Source organism: Megascapheus bottae, chromosome 4 (assembly GCF_031878675.1).
Source record: "Megascapheus bottae isolate mThoBot1 chromosome 4, mThoBot2.hap1, whole genome shotgun sequence".
NCBI classification, from domain to species: domain Eukaryota; kingdom Metazoa; phylum Chordata; class Mammalia; order Rodentia; family Geomyidae; genus Megascapheus; species Megascapheus bottae.
Genome location: NC_143512.1, coordinates 80127686 through 80148370, shown reverse-complemented (window position 1 = coordinate 80148370; position 20685 = coordinate 80127686). Strand labels below are relative to the sequence as shown.

General features: G+C 45.8%; 1 protein-coding gene across 3 annotated transcripts in view; it reads right to left on the bottom strand.

Annotated features, from left to right (window-relative positions):
• Positions 1 to 11959: 11959 nt before the first annotated feature.
• The window catches only part of Ctnnd2 (catenin delta 2), a 770274-nt gene continuing 761548 nt past the window's right edge, over positions 11960 to 20685 (bottom strand). For all 3 annotated transcript variants that reach the window (XM_090332125.1, XM_090332127.1, XM_090332126.1), the window contains 2 exons: positions 19408 to 19481; positions 11960 to 13148 (listed from right to left, as the gene is read on the bottom strand). In XM_090332125.1, the coding sequence (XP_090188251.1) occupies positions 12888 to 13148; positions 19408 to 19481 (335 nt within the window). In that variant the 3' untranslated portion in view covers positions 11960 to 12887. The remainder of the gene's footprint in view (positions 13149 to 19407; positions 19482 to 20685) is intronic.

The window sequence follows — 20685 nt, the reverse complement described above, 5'->3', positions numbered from 1 at the left end:
TCTCAATTCAGTAATAAAAACCCTTCTCCTTTCCTTGACAGGTCTTTTGGAAGTGTGAGAACTCTGAGCGTACACTTACCTCATTATTATTGTATAACCAGTTAATTATCTTAGTAACTTTCCCTCTGACAGCTACCAGCACATTTTTAGGTCACCACATGAGACCTCTGAAACTCCCCTCCATGATTTGACAGGCATGGTGCCAGGACCTTAAGACTTGACGATAGCCAGGATACTAGAGGCATGAAGGAGGAGAGGAATATAGAGCAGATCACAGACCCAGAGGATCTGCCCAGAGCTCATATCATCTGGCCTACGCCTTGAGGAATGAGTAGTTTAGTAGTTCAGTGGTAGCAGTATGGATTCCAGACAGACAGAGCAGCAGATTAGTTATTTTGAGCTAGGTTTTTAGTTTACATCTAGGCTAACCTGGCTGCACTTTGGTTTGTGCTTCCTTGCATTGCTTTGATAACAGCTCATGTTACTGTGCACAGCAATTGGTTAAGAAGGTGTTTCATGGATTTTCTTTCTTGGTTTGTTATGGCATTAATCTCTTGACTGCCACCTCCCAAGTAGCTCGGGTTATACTCTTGAGTCCCTGCACCTAGCTGAAATCCAGTGTTTTTATATACTCAGATGACAGGTCTGGGTTGGGAGCCTTCTTATTTTTGGATAGCTCCATTGATTTCAGAAAACTTCTCCTTTAAATACATTTAACTAAAAGAATAAAATATGAAATAGATGCCGAAACACAATGAGGTTAAATATCTTCTACACAAGCTATTCATTTACACACGCATGCACAGAGACAGAAGTCACATGGGTCCAGGCAGAATGGCGTCTGTATGAGTTTCCTCTCGCTGCTGTGACCATGATTGTCTGCAGACCCCTTCCTATTTACTTTCCTGCAGTTTTGGAGGTCAGAAGTTTGCAGTGATTCTTATGGGGGTGCAGCCTGTCAGAGGGGCGGCCTTTCTTTTGTAGGCTCTAGGATAGAATCCATTTCCCCTCCTTTTCTTGCTTCTAGAGGTCAACTCTATTCCTGGGGCCATGAGTCCACCTGGCCAGCAATCGCAGCATTCCAAATGCAATTAATTCCTTTTTGCCATCGCTTCTTCTACTCCATCACCTTGTTTTCACCTCTTAGAGACACCTGTGACCACATTTGCCTCCCATCTCAGAACTTCCCATTTAAAGTCCTCTGTCATGGGAGGTTACACAGAGCCAAAGGGAGTAGGATGTGGACATCTCTGAGGGGTGGCTAGCCGGCTACCACTGAGTCTTGAGGACAAAGGGCGCCTGCCTGGAACAAGGTCCCCTGGGCCCTTGTGACCAGAGTCTGGACAGGGCTAACTTCCTTCTCAGTTACGCTGCATTTCTCATAGTCTTCATCTTCCCATCTCTCCTTTCCTTTCCATTTTCCTCTGCTCTGAGTCATTTGGAAGGGAACCAAGCAGGAGTAATGGACGTACGCCTCTAATATGTCAAGGGAATAGACAGCTTGCGTGTGATAACGTGGCCTCTCAGTGTCGCAGGAGAGATAGGGGACGATGCATGGGATCTTGCAGCTGAAAAAAGCCCCACCATGCACCTGGCAGCAGGCAGGATGGGTTGCTCTGTACCACGGCTGCACACACAGCCCACCACACCCACATTTCATTCATCTTTGTGTTTAAAAATCTCATCTGCTCAAACACATATTTAATGTTGCTTCGAGTACAACGGAAGCAAGCTAAAACTCCAGCAGGCAAAACCAGTCCTCCAGTGTATAGAGAATGCTGTGGCAAATAGTATAACTATCTGCAGGTTTATTTCTACACATATCGACTTCTCCGTCATCCTTTGTGTCTCGCCTGGCTTTTAGTAAATAATGTAAGTGCTCTCATTCAATTTAAGGACGACCGCTTTCAAAATCAGACAAAAGCTTGGTGCTGGGGGAATTCCTTCTCAGAGTGATTATTTGACGATGTGAGAGTTTCTGTCAGCTAGAGAAGGACCATTGTGAAGCAATGGTTAAACATCATCTCATTCCGTGGGAGCCCTGCTTGTCCTGTTCCGAGTAGTTTCTCTAAAGCAAATCTATCTTGGCCATGAGGGCAGTTAGTTGTGAACACAGTGGTGCCAGGGTCCCAGCTGCCCTTTCCTGCTCTTCCTCTAGCTCCTCCGCCAGGTCTCCAGTGCTGTTTGGCAGTTTCCAAACTCTCATCCAGGCTCCTCCTTCTTGCTCTTCTGGTCTCTTCTGGTAGCTTCCATGATGCTTCAAAGAGGATCTTTTCTTGAACTCTGCTTGTCACGCTGGGGTAGCTGGGAAGGCAATTTATAGCTAGAATTTCCCAAAGTAAACTTTCTCTCCTTCCTTCCTTCCTCCCATCCTCCCTCCCTCCCTCCCTCCCTCCCTCCCTCCCTCCCTCCCTCCCTCCCTCCCTCCCTCCCTCCCTCCCTTCCTTCCTTCCTTCCTTCCTTCCTTCCTTCCTTCCTTCCTTCCTTCCTTCCTTCCTTCCTTCCTTCCTTCCTTCTCCCCTCTCCCCCCACTCTAGTCCTGGAGCTTGAGCTCAGGGCCTGGATGCTGACCCTGAGTTTCTTTTCACTCAAGGCTAGTGTACCACCTCTTGAGCTATAGTCACAGTGCCACTTCTGGCTTTTCCTGAGTAGTTTATTGGAGATAAGAGTCTTATGGACTTTCCTGCCTAGGCTGGCTTTGAACAGCCATTCTCAGCTATAAACCTGAGTAGCTAGGATTACAGGTGTGAGTCACCAGCCCTTGGCCCAAAGTAAACTCCTTTTTTTTTTTGCCAGTCCTGGGCCTGAGCTCAGGGCCTGAACACTGTCCTTGGACTTTCTCAAGGCTAGAGCTCTACCACTTGAGCCTCAGCACCACTTCCAGCTTTTTTCTATGTATGTGGTACTGAGGAATTGAACACAGGTCTTTGTGCATGTTAGGCAAGCACTCTACCACTAGGCCAAACTGCCGGCCTCTATTTTTTTTTGTTGGTCACGGGGTATGGGGTTTGATCTCTGGGCCTGGGCGCTGTCCCTGAGCTCTTTAGATGAAGGCTAGTGCAATCCACAACACCACTTCTGTTTTTCTGGGGTTAATTGGAGATAAAAGTCTCACAGACCTGTGCCCAGGCTGGCTTTGAACCTTAATCCTCAGATTTCAGCCTCCTGAGTAGCTACGATTATAGGCGTGAGCCACCGGGGCCTGGCTCCAAAGTATTTTTTTTTAATTTTTAATAAATTAATTTATTTTTAAGTTTTTATTGTCGGGGTAATATATAGAGGGGTTATAGTTACATTCACCAGATAGTAGGTACATGACTTCTCACACATTGATACCCCTTCTCATGATTTTGTCCCCATTTCCCTCCCCTCACTCCCTCCCAATAATACTTGTTTTTCCCCCTTCCCTTTCCTGTTTCAAATAAACAAATAGACATATATACAATATACAAGGTAAGAGAGTCAGATACAGTAACAATATGAGATTAACCAAAGGGCAACAACAACAAAAAATAACATAGTACATTAAGAACAACAATCACACAAGATAAAGCTCTTGTTTCCATATCCTACAGTTCTTTTCATTTAGTCTCATCCTATATGACCTTATGTACTTAGGTTTTGTGCTACTGTAATCCTCTGCTAGGAGAGTCCTAGATGTGTCAAAGTAAATTTTTTACAACACAGATTTGGTACAATGTTAATAACTTGTCAATTACAGTCTGAAAATTCATAATGTGCATTTGTATGTGTGAACACATCTGACCTAATATTTCCTATCACATATTCTACAGAACTAGAGGCCCTGGGACCACAGTCAAAAGAAAGGAGGTTTACAGATGAGCTTTCTTTGTCAGTGATGAGCAAATCAGAGAAGGGACAACTGGTGTCTGGCTCAGAGGGCTTTCCATAGTAAGCCTTGGAAATTGAAGTTCAGGAAGAAGAGGGATTATTGATTCATTTTTTGAAAATTTTTCATAGCTTCTGGTACTCTGATGAAATGTCATTGGGCATGATGTCCTCTGCCCCTGAAAGGGGGGCACAGTCACATCTCAGTTCCTGGTCTCTGCTTCATCTGTTCCACCAGCCCTTCCAACAATCCTGTAGCACCTCCTTTCCCTCCATGGTAAGCCAGAGTCATCTACTCTTATTTGAAAAAACCATTGCCTTTGTCATGTTATCATTGTCTAAGGATAAATTATCACCAAAGTTGTGGCTGGAAAAAGAGGGGGTATTAGTTACATAAAGAAAGATTCCATTTAAACAGCTGCTTCAGTGAGATACAAGTCCTCATTACACGTCATCTGTGTGTCACAAAACGAATATGCAGCAAGAGATGAATTATCCCTGGTCTCCTTTCTTCCTACATTCAACTGTAATGCCCTTTTTAAAATAAAATATTCATTAGCCGAGTGATCACTGTTAGATATTTTATTAACTGGTGTCTCTACTATAGAAAACATATTTCCTCCCAAGTTTCCTTTCCCTTCCTTTCCCTTCCGTTCCCTTCCCTTCCCTTCCCTTCCCTTCCCTTCCCTTCCCCTTTCCTTTCCCTTCCCTTTCCCTTCCCTTCCTTCCTTCCTTCCTTCCTTCCTTCCTTCCTTCCTTCCTTCCTTCCTTCCTTCCTTCCTTCCTTCCTTCCTTCCTGAGTTCAATGCCCAGGAAAAGAAAAGGAATAGTTAGAACATAGTGTCTATAATCTTACTTGTTGAATTGAAATCCTTTTGACCAATTACTTAAAAAATAGTATCTCATTTCTGAACCATTATAGGAATAAGTTAAAACTTCACTGAAATATTTTTTTTTTCTGCATGAGAAACACAACAGTGGATATAAAGCTGGGGGTAGTGGCTCACGCCTGTAACAATTGAGAGCTGGAGAGAAACCAACCCAGGATGGTGACTCTGGAAACCTGACTTTCCAACTTTTCATTTCATATGTCACTTTAGTCCACTTTGCTTCCTGCTCTAGGTCAGGGTTTTAGTCACACACAACAAAAGAATTGTGACAGGTGCTGTTCTGAAAGTGACATTCTTGAGCCCACATAAGTTTATTGTCATGTAAATTCCCAACTCAGCTAGTAACTGCTTTTCTTTTCATTCATGCATTCTTCTTAGCATCCTGGGCAGCAGATGGTTTTCACACCTCAAAGGTGCGCTGACTTGAGAAATCTACTTGATATTTTCTGATGGCTCTGATCTTAGGAGTGGTACCTTTAAAAATCACAGCTGCATCTTTTATGGTGTCCACAAACCTAATCAATAATTAATACTCCCAAAAGTTTCAAACTGACTTGTGGCTTGAATAAGAGATCACTAAGTCTAGGTCTCATGGTCAGCCAAGTTGGACAGAAGCAGGAATGTTGAGACATGCTTGGCACGTTGTTACTGTGAGGGCTCACTGGACTTTTCTATTTTTAAATGTTAACGATGCCATTGTCTACTTGCTAATTAAAAACCCCATCAAAATGTGCTGAAGAAATTGTGTTAAGGTTGTTGTGAGTTAACCCTGAAGCTAAGGTGCAGTGCTGAGAAAAGTTGTTGCGGGTGATGCTCTGGCTCTTTCTGATGTCAGATTGTCTCAAAGACCACTGGAGATTCTTCTGATGAGCTCCAAGGATGCCTGTGGGTCTGACTGTGAACTTGAACTTGAAGGCTGATTGTCAAGATGTTAAAAGAACAGGTTCAATGAAAGTCAGTCATTCAGTGCTAGTGTTCTTTCCAGAAAAGCTTCCTTTCTTAGTGCTGTACAGGTCCCTGCAAAAGCAGGAGGAACACGTGCCCAGAGTGTAGTTTGATTGTGTTGAGGTTGATGATCTCTTTTGTGAAGATGATCAAAATCAAGATAGATATGGTTTGCACCAAGTCCTAACAACAACAGAAACAAATGAGCTTAAGTAGGGAAATGTCCTACATGCATGCCTAAAAGTAAGAATAATCACAAAACCAACCCTTTCAACAACAGCTATCACAAAAGATTTAGAACCTCAAATACACAACACACCTCTGCAAAGTCGCAGGACCAGCAACTGTCGTCCGACCTAACTCTCATGACACTTAGCCATTTCTGTAGCCAAGAATAATTGTTCAAAAGCAACATTTATAAACTCTTTTTGTTTGACCTACATCAGTCTTGTTTTCCTCCTCCACCTCCTTGCAGATGCCCATATATATTTGAAAACAAATCAATTTTCTTTGAGAGTGTCTCTGTTATTTAGGTCAACAGGACGCATGAAGAAGGTTTGATAGTCCCAGCTGAGGGGAATGAGTTTGGGCCCAAGAGGTGGAACTGGGAAAAATTCCTTGTATGTGGTTCAACTTTCTTACCAGTACTGAAAGATGATGAGAGCTCTGGGCCTTATCACCTCCTGCACAGGAGGGAGAAGGAAGGGAGGGTAAGGCCTGAAAAGAAGTCAGAACAGAAATAAGGTCTGACTCTTTAGCACAGTCAGATATAATCTTATCTAACAAAGTGCTTTATCTTCCAGGACAGCCATACACAGACCACATGCTTAGTGGCCTAAATTCAACAGAAATAGGTTCAGTCACAGCTCTGGGGGCTAGAAATCAGAAATCAAGGCACTAGTAGGGCGGGATCCTTCTAGAAATTGGAGGAAGAATCTCCTCACTGCCCAGGTTGTCTTTGATTTGTGGTCCTATTGTGCTCCAGTCTCAGCCACTATCTTCTTTTGTAACTTTCCTCCTTCTCTCTGTCTTATCTCTCATCATTCTGTTTGTATTTAAGTCCCATCTTCATCTACTATGACCTGTTTCCTTTGATTACAGCTACAGAAATCTGTTTCTAAATAAGATCACACCTGGAAGCTATCAGAATTCCAAATCTTGGAATTGGAGACACAGTTCAGTCGGTAGAGCGCTACTCCACAATCTTTAAAAAGAAAAAAAAAAGAAAACAATTCCAAACCTTTACCACAATGTGTAGTTTTAGACATCATATGGCAGGATCTTGAGGCAAAGCCAGGCTGAGACCTCACCATGGCCTCTGAAACTCAGTGATCTTGCAGTTGTATGGACTGATGGAACACATCCTGACTAACATGTTGGATTTTATCTTGAGGACTAGATGTGGGCAGCCTTGAAACAACACACACACAAAGTTTGGCCCCGAGAGCAGCCTTAATGGAGACAAGTGGGGACCTCAAGGATACCCGAGGAATCACAACTGTTCCTGCCTCAGTTGCCCCAGTGTCCACCTTGCAAGTGACTGCGGCTTAGGACAAGCTGGTTCTAAAAGTGTAGAGCTCAGTGGCCCCCACAGAGTCCAGTCCAGATGGCAGGGAACACTGCTCTGAGCAATCGATTATTAGAATAGATCTAGTTAAAAGGAAAGCGTACGTGTGTCAGGGGGTGTTGGAGATTTTCAGCTCTGTCTTTAGGACTGAGTTGGTTGTGTAAATCACTAGGCAATGCAGCATGAGCAGTTTTCTTCCATTGATGCAGGTTCGCTCAGCTAATTTAAGTAGACCTTCAACACGGCTAGTGATGTGCATTTCTGAAGGTCGCAGGAAGGCCTGCTTGGGTTCCTCTGCTCTGTGAATTTGCTGGTTAATCGCCTCAGAGAATCTGCTCTCAGCTCTGAGAGCATGAAGATTCTTGGCAGCCATTAGATCAAGGATGTCTGGCTTCCTACAGAAGACATGACCAGAGGAAGCTGTGTCAAAGATGCGGACATGCACCACGAACTTCCTCAACACACAACACGGTGTTTGCTTGGCCAATGGAGACGCTTTCTGGTGGATCACACCTGAGATAAATGAGGCGTTGCCCGGAGAGATGGGCTGAGCTGAGTATTCCCAGAAGGAACCTCCGAGGAAATGATGGCACCGGTGTTTGAATGACAGGCAGGATGAGCAGACTCCGTGAGGAAGCACACAGCTAACCTGGCTGAGCTGAGGGTTAATTCGTTTCCCTGCTCCTCTACCTGGGCATCAGGGCCCTGGGGGAAATGGTGGGGCAGGGAAATCACCCCATCTCTCCCATGGTTCTTTGCTGGGCAGTGTTCTAACCAGATCTCAAGCTGAAGAGCTTCAATTTTATGTTACAACTGCAAAATTTGCTTCTTATGTGACATTACCTTACTTAAAAAATGGAGGGGTTAGGAGCCCACCTGATAGAACAGGAAAGCAAGTGTTACAGCATGACAAAGGCTACACGAGACCTGGCGAATCTAAGGGTCTTTGAACTTTTTTTCTTTTTGGTATGCACTTGAACCTCATTTGACCCGCTGGGTTTTGAATGAGCTTGGAGCTCATTCCTCCTGGGTGGCAAGCTGACTCCCACGCCCCACAGCATTCTTCCCTCCGTGATTACCGAAAGCCAGGGCTCATCTCGGGAGACAGCCCTGAGTCAGCCTCTGCAGTCACCTCACCTCCGTGGCAAGTGTCCATGGACGACCAGGACCAATGGCTGCTTCTCATTCATCTTCCTCCTTGTCACCTGCTGTGTCCACGGGTGACTGCGGCTATTCTCCTCACATGGACGTCCTCTTCACCTGGTCTTGGGCATCTTGCTTTGCTTTCTTTCTCAGTTTCCTTTCGTGCATCTCACTGTTCCTCCCAGGACCTGCCCCGTGAGATGACTCTTTTCCTCGAGTCCTCTTCTCCATGCATGCTCGCTTTTCAACTCCACTACAAAGGGAAGAGCATGACACTCCATCTCTACTTCAAGGTCTTCATTTCATAAGAAAGCAACACGGCACACTCCAAATCCTCCTGGCGATTCATTTCTAGCAGTTCCCAAGGCATGTTGCATGGAGACAGGCGATTCTTTGTGATCTCTGAAAGCCTGGTCTAAGCCTGGTCTGTCGTGCAGACCAGGACCTGCAATGCACCATGGGAAGGGACTTGTTTCTAATTGCCAAAGAAAGCCCTGGGATGTCACCTCTGCTCTATTGAAAACTCCTTGAACTAAAGACAATGGGCAATCAGAGTTCTTGGTGTAATCGGACAGGTATCCTAAATCTCCTGCACAGGACCTGCAGCTCCTGTGATGTGAGGCCTGCTCAACAAAGACCCTGACGAGCGTGGAGCCAGTGACGTGGGGGGCCGGCCCACGGACAAGTTGTGAACTAGTTGTTGGGTTTGGCGATCAGGGGTGTGTGGAGAGCGCGGTTACAAGGGCTGAAGGCAGGTAGCGGTCCTTGGTCTCGATTAGCTGGGGAACTGCTGTGAATTTCACTCCTAATGTCCTTCTGACACTTGGGAGAGGAAATGCACAGAGTGGAACTGGGGGCTTAGAAGAAAGATTCTCCCTGACCCCCTGTGAGGTGCTGGCAGATCAGATCAGCAAAACACAGGGTTGCTTGACTTGCTTTCTTGTCTGTATTGTTCAGTGATTCCAAAGAGAAACAAGACAGAACACATACAATGAAGTTTGGGGGTTTTACGCTTGTTTTGTTATCAAGTGAACACTTTTTTCCCCCTTAAAAAGCAACTTTCCTAATGTGTGTCTTACTCATACCTATACCTAAGTGCATGCTGAGTGTGAGGTGGTGTACGAAGTCATCTGGTCTGATTCTTACACATGTCATAATTTATTGCCTAAGCTGCACTTGTTAGTCATGGAGTCATGTGTGGAATTAAGTCAGGTGTGGCTGCACACCTCTGTAACTCCAGCCACCTGAGAGACAGAGGCAGCAGAATCATGAATGGAGGTTACTCAGAGCCACAAAATGCTATTATTGGATAGTTAGATTAAAAACAAAAGGATTGGGGGCACAGTTTAACTGATTTAGTGCTTGCAAAGTGTGTGCAAATGCGGTTCAATTTCAAGCACCACAAAAATACTGTAATTCATAATATCCTTCAAAATGACAATAGCCCCTGTGTCCTTTAATTAGTTTCTGGTAATCAGCACCTTGAGTAAGAACTATTGTCTATTTTTCATGCAGAACATCTGGAATATTGTATCCTAGTAAGTGCATTAATATGTTCTCCATAAAGAACAAAGACATTTTCCTGTTTTCCTTTCTTATTTTAAGGATGCCATTCGCATGTCAGTAGGATGACCAAGGAGCTGAGGACTTTTGAAACTGGAGGCGTGTCTTTGGTCAGCAGCACGATGAAAGGAAAATCAAAGATTCATCCCTTATTTCAAATAATAAGTTAGCTGCTTGATCAGCCTTCTTTGCCAAGGGTGCCTGTGGCTCCATTCACAGGTTGGGTAACTTCTGCCCATGCATGCATCCATCCATCTGTCCATCCATCCATCCATCCATCCATCCGTCTGTCCATCCATCCGTCCATCCGTCCATCCATCTGTCCATCCATCCATCCATCCGTCCGTCCGTCCGTCTGTCCATCCGTCCATCCGTCTGTCTGTCTATCCATCTGCCCATCCATCCATCCATCCATCCATCCATCCATCCATCCACTCTATCCTTCTACCCATTCTTTTCCTTTCTTCCCCTTCATCTCCCTTCCCATTCCCTTCTTCCCCTTTTTCTTCTTTCCATTCATTCCTTTCTTCTCTCCTTTTTTCCTTTCTTCCTCCTTTTGCTTCTGCCTTCTTCCCTCCCTCCCCCCTCTCTTGACCTTTTCTTTTCCCATGTATTCTTTCTTTCACCATGTATGTATGCAAACAAGATAAGCCAATTGGCATGAACAACTCTGAACACTGACATTTCTTTTTCCTTCTGTAGCTTCTAGATGGCTGAGTTACTCACTGCCTACCCTCAAAGGGTTGCAGAGGCCAAGGATAACTTTGGTCCGTCAAAGCTGCCATTGTGAGCCATGAAGCTCCATATCACAAAGGAGCAAGTTCCTGCTAGGAGGACGTTCACAGCACAGGCATTCATTTCCCCTCAGCACACAGAGGTATGGCTGCTTTTTTGAAAGGTAGAAGCAGTTATCAGGTTACAGAAACGTGAGGTCTAACTGCATTCTGCTGTGTTGCTTGTCTCGTTCTATGAGAATCGATCTTGTGTCAACACTGTTCTCAGCCTCACATGCTTTTCTCTTCAGAGGGGTGGAAGCATTTCTTTGAGGCGATCTAATACACAAAATATTTCAGTAAATGAAAACAAGGTCCAACAAGTACACAGAATTTGTAGGGAGATTCAAATGTACATTTCTGTCTACTGCTCTATTCTAGAAATTAACTTTTCACTTCTAAAAATCTACACAAGTCAAGTATATTTGGATCATCGTCAAATCTGAAGCAAGAACCATTGTGTTTAGCCTTGGAGCTGAGTTAAACTTGGAAGAGAGAAAGGGAGCAAGTTTTAAAGGAAGATGGCAGCCAATTTCTTTCATGATTTATTTTTTATTTTTTCCAAGAACAGTTAACATTTACTAGGCACCTATTGGCCTTGGTCAACTTGCATCTAAAGAGCAAAGCTAATTAACCCACAGCCCACGTTCTCTGAAATGGTTAGCCTTATTTCTTAGCTCTTTTCACCACTAGTCTAGCATTAGCTTTGAGTTTGTAATTGTCTACTGCTCCCTGTTGGATGAACAGAACAGTTTGGGGGTGATGGGATAAGGTGAGCAGTTTACACCTTCTGTAGATACTTCAAGTAATTGGCCCCAAGGGGAAACTACTGAGTTGGCCATGGTTTCTCATGTTCTGAGGACATAAAATGTGGAAGGAAATTGACCTGTAGAAAGAGTTAATATCCAAGAATGTGTGAACGTGTGAAAATCCTATAACTTCATCTCAGCTGGCCTAATATCCTGAGTCACTAGATGATCAGAAGAATACAGTACAAAAGGAATGAACCGATGTACATTAATTCTAAAACCCCCAAAACAAAAGTTTGTACAAGATGAACAAGTGAAATGAAATCACTTCTACCGAAACAGAAATCTCACACAGGTCATTTTTTTTTGTTATACGTACGTGGACATACACACACCCACACACGCACAGACACACAAGCAAGAATGTGTATTTTGTAAGATAAGGTACTTGGAAATAGACATTCTTAGCAAATGTGGATGACAGATCAATCGGAATTTATTTTCTTTTAACACTGGATCATCATAAAGAAAACTGGTATAAATGAAAAAAAATCTATTTCAAATATCTACATCTAAAATTTTTAGGCAGTGACAAAGCACTTTGTTGACGAGGAGGAGGGTGGAATGATAAATGTTAATTGTCCCAAAATGCTGGGTGCCTTGGTTAGTTTTCACAAATTCACATATCAGAACGAACAATACTGCTAAATATTCCTTTTTTTTTTTGCTTTTTTTTGTTTCTGTTTTTGTTAAAACATACTGGGAGAAAGAAAAGAAAAGGAAAAACTGGAAATCCATACATCTTTCAAAAGTCTGAAATTGAAGCAATATTTAGAACCATAGATGAGGGACACGGTAGCATTGGTGTAATATACACAATGCGCTTTTTTCTTCTTTTAATCTGTAATGTACATCAAATACTTTACAACAATGCTTTAACAAAAGGCAAGAAACACCTTGCTGTACAGAGGAACCGCAATGCAGCTTGTAGCCTAGAGTCACACGGATGAAAGGGAGTGAACAAATGTGACAAGCCGTCCCCCATCAAGTGTGGCCCTGGTCTGTCTTGTGCTTGGTCATACCCTCCACGCCCGCATTCCCGCCCCCTCCCCTCTCTCTTTCCTCCGCCACCTTCAGCAAAAGCACTTGTAAAAACTCTACACTAGATGAGTGTTGGGACACTGCCCTGTTTAGATTGCCTTAGCGTTCTACCGATTTCCAAGTTAACTTTCCATTCATTTAGCTTTCTAAAATAGCTCTGGCTGTTTCCTTATTGGTTATCACAGCCTTCCTACGGAACAGGCTCGAACAAACTAAAGTGGCAGGGAAATAAGCAAAGAAAAAGAAGTGTGTTGTGTCGTGGTATGCATGCACATGCACTGTTCCGGAGCGCTCCGGTCGACGGTCCTCACACCCACGAGTCAGGGGAGGCCGGGTAGTGGCTCGTTTCATAGTTCAGTTCACTGTAGGGGCGGGCAGCGGAGTAGAAGTCTACGTAGTTGCCGGTGGACTTGAGACCCAGGTGCATGGTGTACTCGCTGGCCGGGGGACGGTGGTGGACCTGGTCCTCGAAGAAAGACTCGTCGTAATTTCTCGTGGAATTCTGGAATGGCTGGTAGGTCTCGTAGTCTTTCCTGCTGGGCTCCTGGGGGACGGGCTGTGCTGAGACCTGTGGGAGACAGAGGAGCCACGGGGGTGAGCAGCCCGAACAGCTGTACCCACTTGACTGATCTCCCTGTGAGTATGTGCATCTGCCAGTCCCCAGGGTCAGACTCGGGGCACGGGCATTGCCCCTGAGTGTGTCAGCTCAGGCGGGTGCTCTACCAGTTGAGCCACTTCCAGGCTTTTTGGAGGTTAATTAGAGGTAAGAATCTCATGGGTTTTCCTGAAAACTCAATCTTCAGATCTCAGCCTCCTGAGTAGCTAGGATTGCAGGCATGAGCCACTGGAGTCTCCCTGGACCACTTTTAAAATGCAAATGGGGTAGATTAAGAGGTGGAGTATAGGGGCCGGGAGTTTGGCCTAGTGGTATCGATTCCTTGATACCACAGACATAGAAAAGCCAGAAGTGGTGTTGTGGCTCAAGTGGTAGAGCTTTAGCCTTGAGGAAAGCCCAAAGACAGTGCTCAGGCCTGAATTCACACCCCAGCACTGGCAAAAAAAAAGAGGTGGAGTATAAACTACAGAGTACAAGTGGTTTATTTTTTTAATATATTTTTGATATCACACTTAGATGTTGCAATCCTAGAGAACAAAGCTGTACAGTGTCTAATGGTCTCTTATTACCAATATTCCTGATCTCTCTCTCTCTCTCTCTCTCTCTCTCTCTCTCTCTCTCTCTCTCTTGCTCTCGCTCTCTCTCTCTCTCCGCATGGATGTGCATGTGCCTGTGTGTATGTGTGTGTGTGTGTGTGTGTGTGTGTGTGTGTGTGTGTGTGTGTGTGCTCCCGGGGACTGAGGCTCTCCTGAAGTTGGACCTGTCCATTACACCAGCCTAAGTGACCTTGCGGGGATAACATACACTAAATACTCTGCCTCCTGGAGGATTGAAATACATCCTAACTTGGTCCTATCAAGAAGGGATTAAAGGGCCAGGAGTTTGGCCTAGTGGTAGAGTGCTTGCCTAGCATGCACAAAGACCCAGGTTTGATTCCTTGGTGCCACATACCTAGAAAAAGGCTGGAAGTGGTGCTGAGGCTCAAGTGGTAGAGCTCTAGCCTTGAGAAAATCCAAGGACCGTGCTCAGGCCCTGAGCTCAAGCCCAGGACTGGCAAAAAAAAAAAAAAGAATGGATTAAGGCAGAGACTGATCAAGATGCACTAAACTCACACAAACTGACACATTGAATTGAAACCCCTTTGTAAGATGAATAGATGGAATCTAAGAATGCCCTGATGTGTTGAAGCCTCTGATGAAAGAGAGGGCTGACGCTCCTCCCGCCCCCCTCCGTGCCCCCCATGCTTGTCCTCTGTGAGTTACTTTTGGAGGTCACGGCCTAGGGACACTCACAGGAGCCCTCAGACCTCAGGAAGTCAAGAAAGTAGGTTCCTTCACTTGGCTTCAGGAATAGTAAGATAAAAAGCATTGCTTGGCTATATTTCTCAACATGGCTGAGTGTTTCCTCTTCTTTTAGAGACCTCCGAGATTCCTTTCCAGGTGCCTCCCCTCCAGATTCCCCCATGGTAAGGGGTGGGGGCGGGGGACCTCAGCTGGGGCACACTGAATGCAGACTGACTAGGAAGAAGGTCTTGGGGTAAATTATAAAGCACTTTTCCAGACAGAGTGTTTGATCACTTTCCAGATGATTCAGTGATTCCCTATTAATTTAACTAAGGTCCAACATGGAAGCACCCTTGAGAAATTGGTCTTAGCTAATAGATAATGATTTGTAATTAGCATGTTGTGTGAAAATGAATGTCACTAATAGCTTGGACATAATTCTCCCAAGGAAGTAAAAGTCCCTCTTTTATCTGTAATTGATTTATACCAGTAATCGACCTGCTCTTCAAAGAATAGTGACCTTCCTCGCCGTGACTGTCTCCTACGTCCACGTGTCTAGTTAGTGCTGGCTGAATGGGAGACGTTTCTGTCTACCTGGAAAAGTCCGCATGTCTGAGAGCCTGGAGTATGAAGACAATGGGACTAACATAGAAGATGACCTACGAGCAGGTAGATCTTCCTGGCTGCAGGCACGCGCGGGTGCCCTCGTTCTTCTTGAATTGCTGTGTGCTCTGTGGAACTTTTCCACACCTCTGTCTGCTATTGTCCAAGAGCAGCCCTCCCTCTCCCCTTGCACACACAGGCTTACAGTCAGGAGGGCGCCATATTCAACAATGAACAATTTCTCCATGTCCAGTGTTCAAAGGGGAATACTTACATTTTTTTTTTGCCAGTTCTGGGGCTTGAACACAGGGCCTGAGCACTGTCTTCTCAAGACTAGCATTCTACTTCTTGAGCTACAGCACCACTTCTGGCTTTTTTTCTATGTATATGGTACCAAGGAATTGAACCTGGGTCTTTGTTTATGCTAGGCAAGCACTCTACCAGTAGGCCAAACTCCCAGTCTGGAATACATACATTTTTGAGTGTAGGCTTGTGTCTGTCTATAGCTGCATCACTGTCCATCCATCCATCCATTATCTACCCATCATCTATCATCCATCTGTCCATCCATCATCCATCCATCCATCCATCATCTATCTTCCATCCATCCAGCCAGCCATCATTTCATTCTCAATTCGTATAGTGTTTTGTATTATCTCAGGAACCCACTTGGAACTCTTTTCTCTTGGTGGCTCTTCCTCTTTTAGGGATGACCACTGTCTAACCTCCTCGCTGGAGCTTACAAGGTCCAGCTGGTGAGTGGTAGCCCAGAAGGCTTCAGGGCAGAGGGTGAGCTTTGCTGCTGAAACAAAATGGACCCCACGCCCTCCTTCCCAGGTAAACCGTATGCTCTGCAAGTTGTGAGGTCATTTTTGTCCTAGGAAAACATCCCCTGAGGATTGTCTGGTCATGTCTGCCAGAGACGCCAATCACGGGTGCCAATCACAGGTGCTGTTTACTAGGTCATCTCTAGAATCCTCTTTTCTAATGACTAAGGGTTGTGCTTCATTGAGTCCCCAAAATCTAAAATGAAGAACAACTGTATGCCAGTAACATAGCTGATTTCAAGTGAACGTTTTTTTTCCCCACTCTACCGGTCACTGCAGTGTTATGATGATTCCGTCTCTTCAGCGGCTATTTTAAATGTCGCTTCATGTTAGAATAGGGTGACCAGTCTAGTCCCCCTTGTTGTCTCACGTGAAGGCTAACCAGGGCACCAGTGGTGAGCACAGCTTGCTGCTCTCTGGAGTGAGCCTGGGGGGCCCAGAGCCTAGGTGTCCTGCTGCTCTTTCAGCTCTAGTGTTCCTCTGCAAGTGCTTTGGTTCAGATTTGTGAGCCTGCTCAGCTTCTTCTTAGCACTGTAGCCACTGGAACTGTGTGGTCTGTGTTCTGTATTTTAATAGCAGGTGCTTCAGGAAGACACCGTGGCCTGTGGGCTACACTGGGCATGTCGTCTTTGCCAGTCAGGGGATCCCAGGGAGAGGGAGAGGAACTAAAGGCTGATCTGATACTAACGGATGGAAAACCAGCCCCTTCCCCACGACAATGCATCTTCATACACCATGGAGGCAGTTTGTTCACTGAGCCCATAGGATAGCATGGCATTAGCAGTTAAAAAAGTAGTTGATTTCCCTAAGTGGAGCTGGGTTCTCCCGTACTTTCTGTTTTATTCCCTTTCTGTTTGGGCAGCTGTGCTGGCAGGGAGTGAGGATGCCCCGGCAATCTCTCTTGAGCTTCTGACCCAGGTTATTTATTCATTGTCTTCTGTGCATGTATTCATTGTCTCCGTGGCAAAGACCTCTGTGAGCATGTGCAGTCCATTCATCTGGAGTCTCAAGCAATGCGGGAGCTGTCCTGGAGACTGCATGTCAAGTAGAGATCTGAGATGAGGAGTCTTCCCGTTCCTGGTGATTAGGGGGAACTTCACAGGGAGGAGAGTTCTGTGTGCTTTCTCCCTTCTTGGAAATGGTCTGCAGAGGACGCTGCCCCCAGCTGGAGGGGAGTTGCTGTCCCTGCGGTGTTGAGAAAATGTCCTGAAGCAGCACAGCCCCTTTCTAAAGTGCTTTCTTTTCTTTTCAATTGAACGACTGCAATTCAGCAACCAGCTTTGGCGTTTACCTTCTCTACCTGTGTTAAGTGTGGTAGGGGTGAAAGACGTCCGCAGAAACGAGTCCTGACCTCAGTAGTCTGCTACAAGGAGTCTGTGTTGCTCTGGTGTCCCCAGGGGAGGGAAGGAGGTGGAGCGCTGTGCACCGTTGAGGAGGTGGAAGTGGGCCTCTGCTTCTGTCATTCCCACAGAAGCACAGGGAAGAGGAGGCTTCAGAGAACGTTTGCACACGAACGTGTGCCTGCCTGCATGCACACATCCGTCCACGTGCACACATTCTCTTACACATACACACACTCGAAGCCCTGGGGAGTCTCCCTGGCACTTGCAAACACACTCCCAGGCCTCCTTAAGTGGACCTGGAGTAACTAGACACACTTGGTGCATGCTGTCCAGTTGTTTGCATGGGAGTTGGTGTTTCCATGTAAGTGAGATGTACTGTGTATGACGGAAGAATTTTTCCTAGCTCTAGTGGGCTGGGATCCAAGGACTACTGCTAATTCCTGCCCAGTCACTAGTAACTGACATCTTAGACTTGCTACTGGGGAGCTTTCTTTTAGCTTTTAACCTATATTATATGTTATTCATTACTGTCAGGAAATACCTGATGCTGAATTTACCTTATAAAGAAAAGAGGTTTAGCCTGGTGGGGTAGCTCACACCTGTAATCATAGCTACTCAGGGGCTGAGATCTGAGGATCACAGTTCAAAGCCAGCCTGAGCACTAAAGACCATGAGGCTCCAATTAACCATTAGAAAACTGGAAGTGGCACTGTGGCTTAAGAGGTAGGGCAGTAGCCTTGAGATGTGCTCAGAGACAGCGCCCAGGCCCAGAGTCCAAGGTTTATTCTTGTTATAGTTCTAGAGGCTGAAATGCAATGTGTCACAGTGTTAGCTGTGGTCAGGACCTCATGGTAGATGGTGTGACAGTGATCAAAGAGCTAAAGCTACAGATAAAAGGACATGGGAAGGGAAAGGGGAGGAATGAAAGGAGAGGAGGTGTGGAGAAAGAAGAAAGAGGAAGTCATGGAGAGGAGAGAGAGGAAGAGAGAGGAAGAAAGGGAGGGAGAATGAAAGAGGGGGCAGAGAGAGACACAAAAGGAAGATAAAAAGATAGATAGTCAGAGAGAGACAGGGAGGGGATGCATCTCACCAAGAGACCAGACACTAAAGAGAGTGGAGGGCTCTGTTCATAACAACTCCCCCTTGAGAGCACTCACTCCAGGTCCTGTGAAAACAGCCTTCATCTCTTTGGAGGACAACAGCTCTTACATGTTTCCACTGAGCTCCCCAGTTACAGGCCCCATCTCCCAAACCTGGATACAGTGGGGTCAAGCATCCAACACAACAACTCCTGGAGCTAGTGCATATTAACACCCAAGAAGCACCATCGTGGGATGCTTCCCTCCAACAGTGGGAACAGCCAGCATCACAGGAGGAGCCAGGGCTGTCCTGAGGACACTCCCACGTGTGCTGTGACAGGTGCAAGGACAGGATTTTGCACATCAGGGAGCATTTTTTTCCCTCCAATTCTTGATGGGTGTGTGAGAGAAGTTATTTATTTTTTATTTTTTTGCTAGTCTTGGGGCTTGAACATCGGGCCTGGGCACTGTCCTTGGCTTTCACAAGGCCAGCACGCTACCCTTGAGCCACTGTGCCACTTCTGGCCTTTTCTGTGTACAAACCCAGGGCTTCCTGCATGCTAGGCAAGCAGTCTCCCACAAGGCCTCACTACTGTGGGGCACGTCCCATCAGGGAAATGGAAACCTATGCTGTAGAAAAGGAGGCCTCACTCATGGCCCACTGCTCATTTCCTGGTTTGGGGACCCCACCTGTCTGTCACCTGGTTGGAAGGCGTGGCTGTGGTTTGTGATGTAAAGTAAGTCTACCTCTGGGATAGGCCTGCCCACCTTTGTGCTGATTGGCTCCTGCATCCTATATTAGCTAAATGTACTTCCTCAATAAACGAGTTCCTGCCTTGACGGGTCTCCCTGACTCGTCTGATTGTCCTCTGGTGAGGGAGGGCTGGGGGCGGTCAGTCGACCCTTTCCTTTCTTGGCTCGTCCTGGTCGGGATGTGTTCTCTCTATCCCTCTTGCAGGTCGGGAGGGATGGAATACTAAAAACCCCAACAACTACCAGCCCCAGAAGTTATTTTCTTTGAATTCGAAGTTATTTCACAGGGATTGATGAGTGCAAATGAGATCTGTGTACTTTACCTGGTTGTGTTTGATGTCTTCAGCAGGCGCACCGTAGGAATTCCTATACAAAGTTGAAATGCCAGTGTTTTGAGCTGCAGGCAAAAGGAAGGCATATGTATTAGCAGAAAAGCCTGGTTCCAATTGCAAAGTAATGATGGTTGGAGCACACAATTGCCCCGGCAGAGCTTGGTTGCTCCCGGACCATTCCAAGCAGAAGGAATTCTCTGGGCCCCGAGCACCATTTTATAAACAGTGATTCAGGGGGAAGAGCAGTTATTCTATAAACTCTGCACAGCCTGCCAGGCTCTTCCAATAATTGCTCATATCCTAGACAGGGTCAGGGCAGGCGTGACGCACAGATGGTCATCTTGCAAGTTTTATTGCTTTCCTTTCTGGTGAAAGCGGGTGGATAATAAAAGCTTGTCACTTGCACTGAAGCATGCTCGCATCTGTATCAGCAGCTTAGTTTTTTAGTTGGAAAATGACAAGAATAACACTTCTCATTTGAGCTCACAGAAGTGCTTGATCATGCTTCAGACAATTCATTCCTTAAAGGTCTACAGGCCTGGCAGAGGGCACCATCTGGATGTCCCTTGCAGCTCTGCAAGCTTAGAGGGGGCAGCAACAGGAGGCCCACTCTGTCTTCTGACCTGCCTGGAGTCTGGATGAATGGAAAGAAAGACTCTTCTACCTACCAGAAGCTTCTATATTTTCTGTTCACAGGTGGGGTCTCTTATTCCTGCCAAGGACCATTTGACTATTCATAACATCAAAAAATGGGCCTGATCAGTATAGGTAGACATCCGTGGGCAGCCAATGAGAAGCACATTGGAAACATACGTGTTTGTCCTGCTATGTAACTACTGGTTTTATGGGACTCATGGGGTGTGGGCCTGACAGCTCCCATCCCTACAGGCTCTCCTGTGACCTTGGGGGCCCATCCCGGAAGCTGAGATGCAGGGCACTGGGTACACCTCCTCAGAGCTGCCGCATGCCATGGTTTCAGAAAATTCTGGGCACAGGTGTTTGCGGAGTGAGACAGTGATAAGAAAGGTGTATTCTTTTCTTCCCTATCAAATAAGAAATGGTTCCCAGGGCAGCTCTTTGGTCAGAGATAAGGCCCTTATGGCTAGTTGTAAGCACAGCCTATCAAAGTTTAAGTGTGCTCAACTCATGACTGCTACCTGAAGGACCAGGCAGTTGTGCAATTCAACAATTAAAAAGTTTGCCGAGGAAGTGAAGCTGATTGCCCTGGTAAAGACCATACACCAAGACTATCCGGTTGAATGTGTGCAG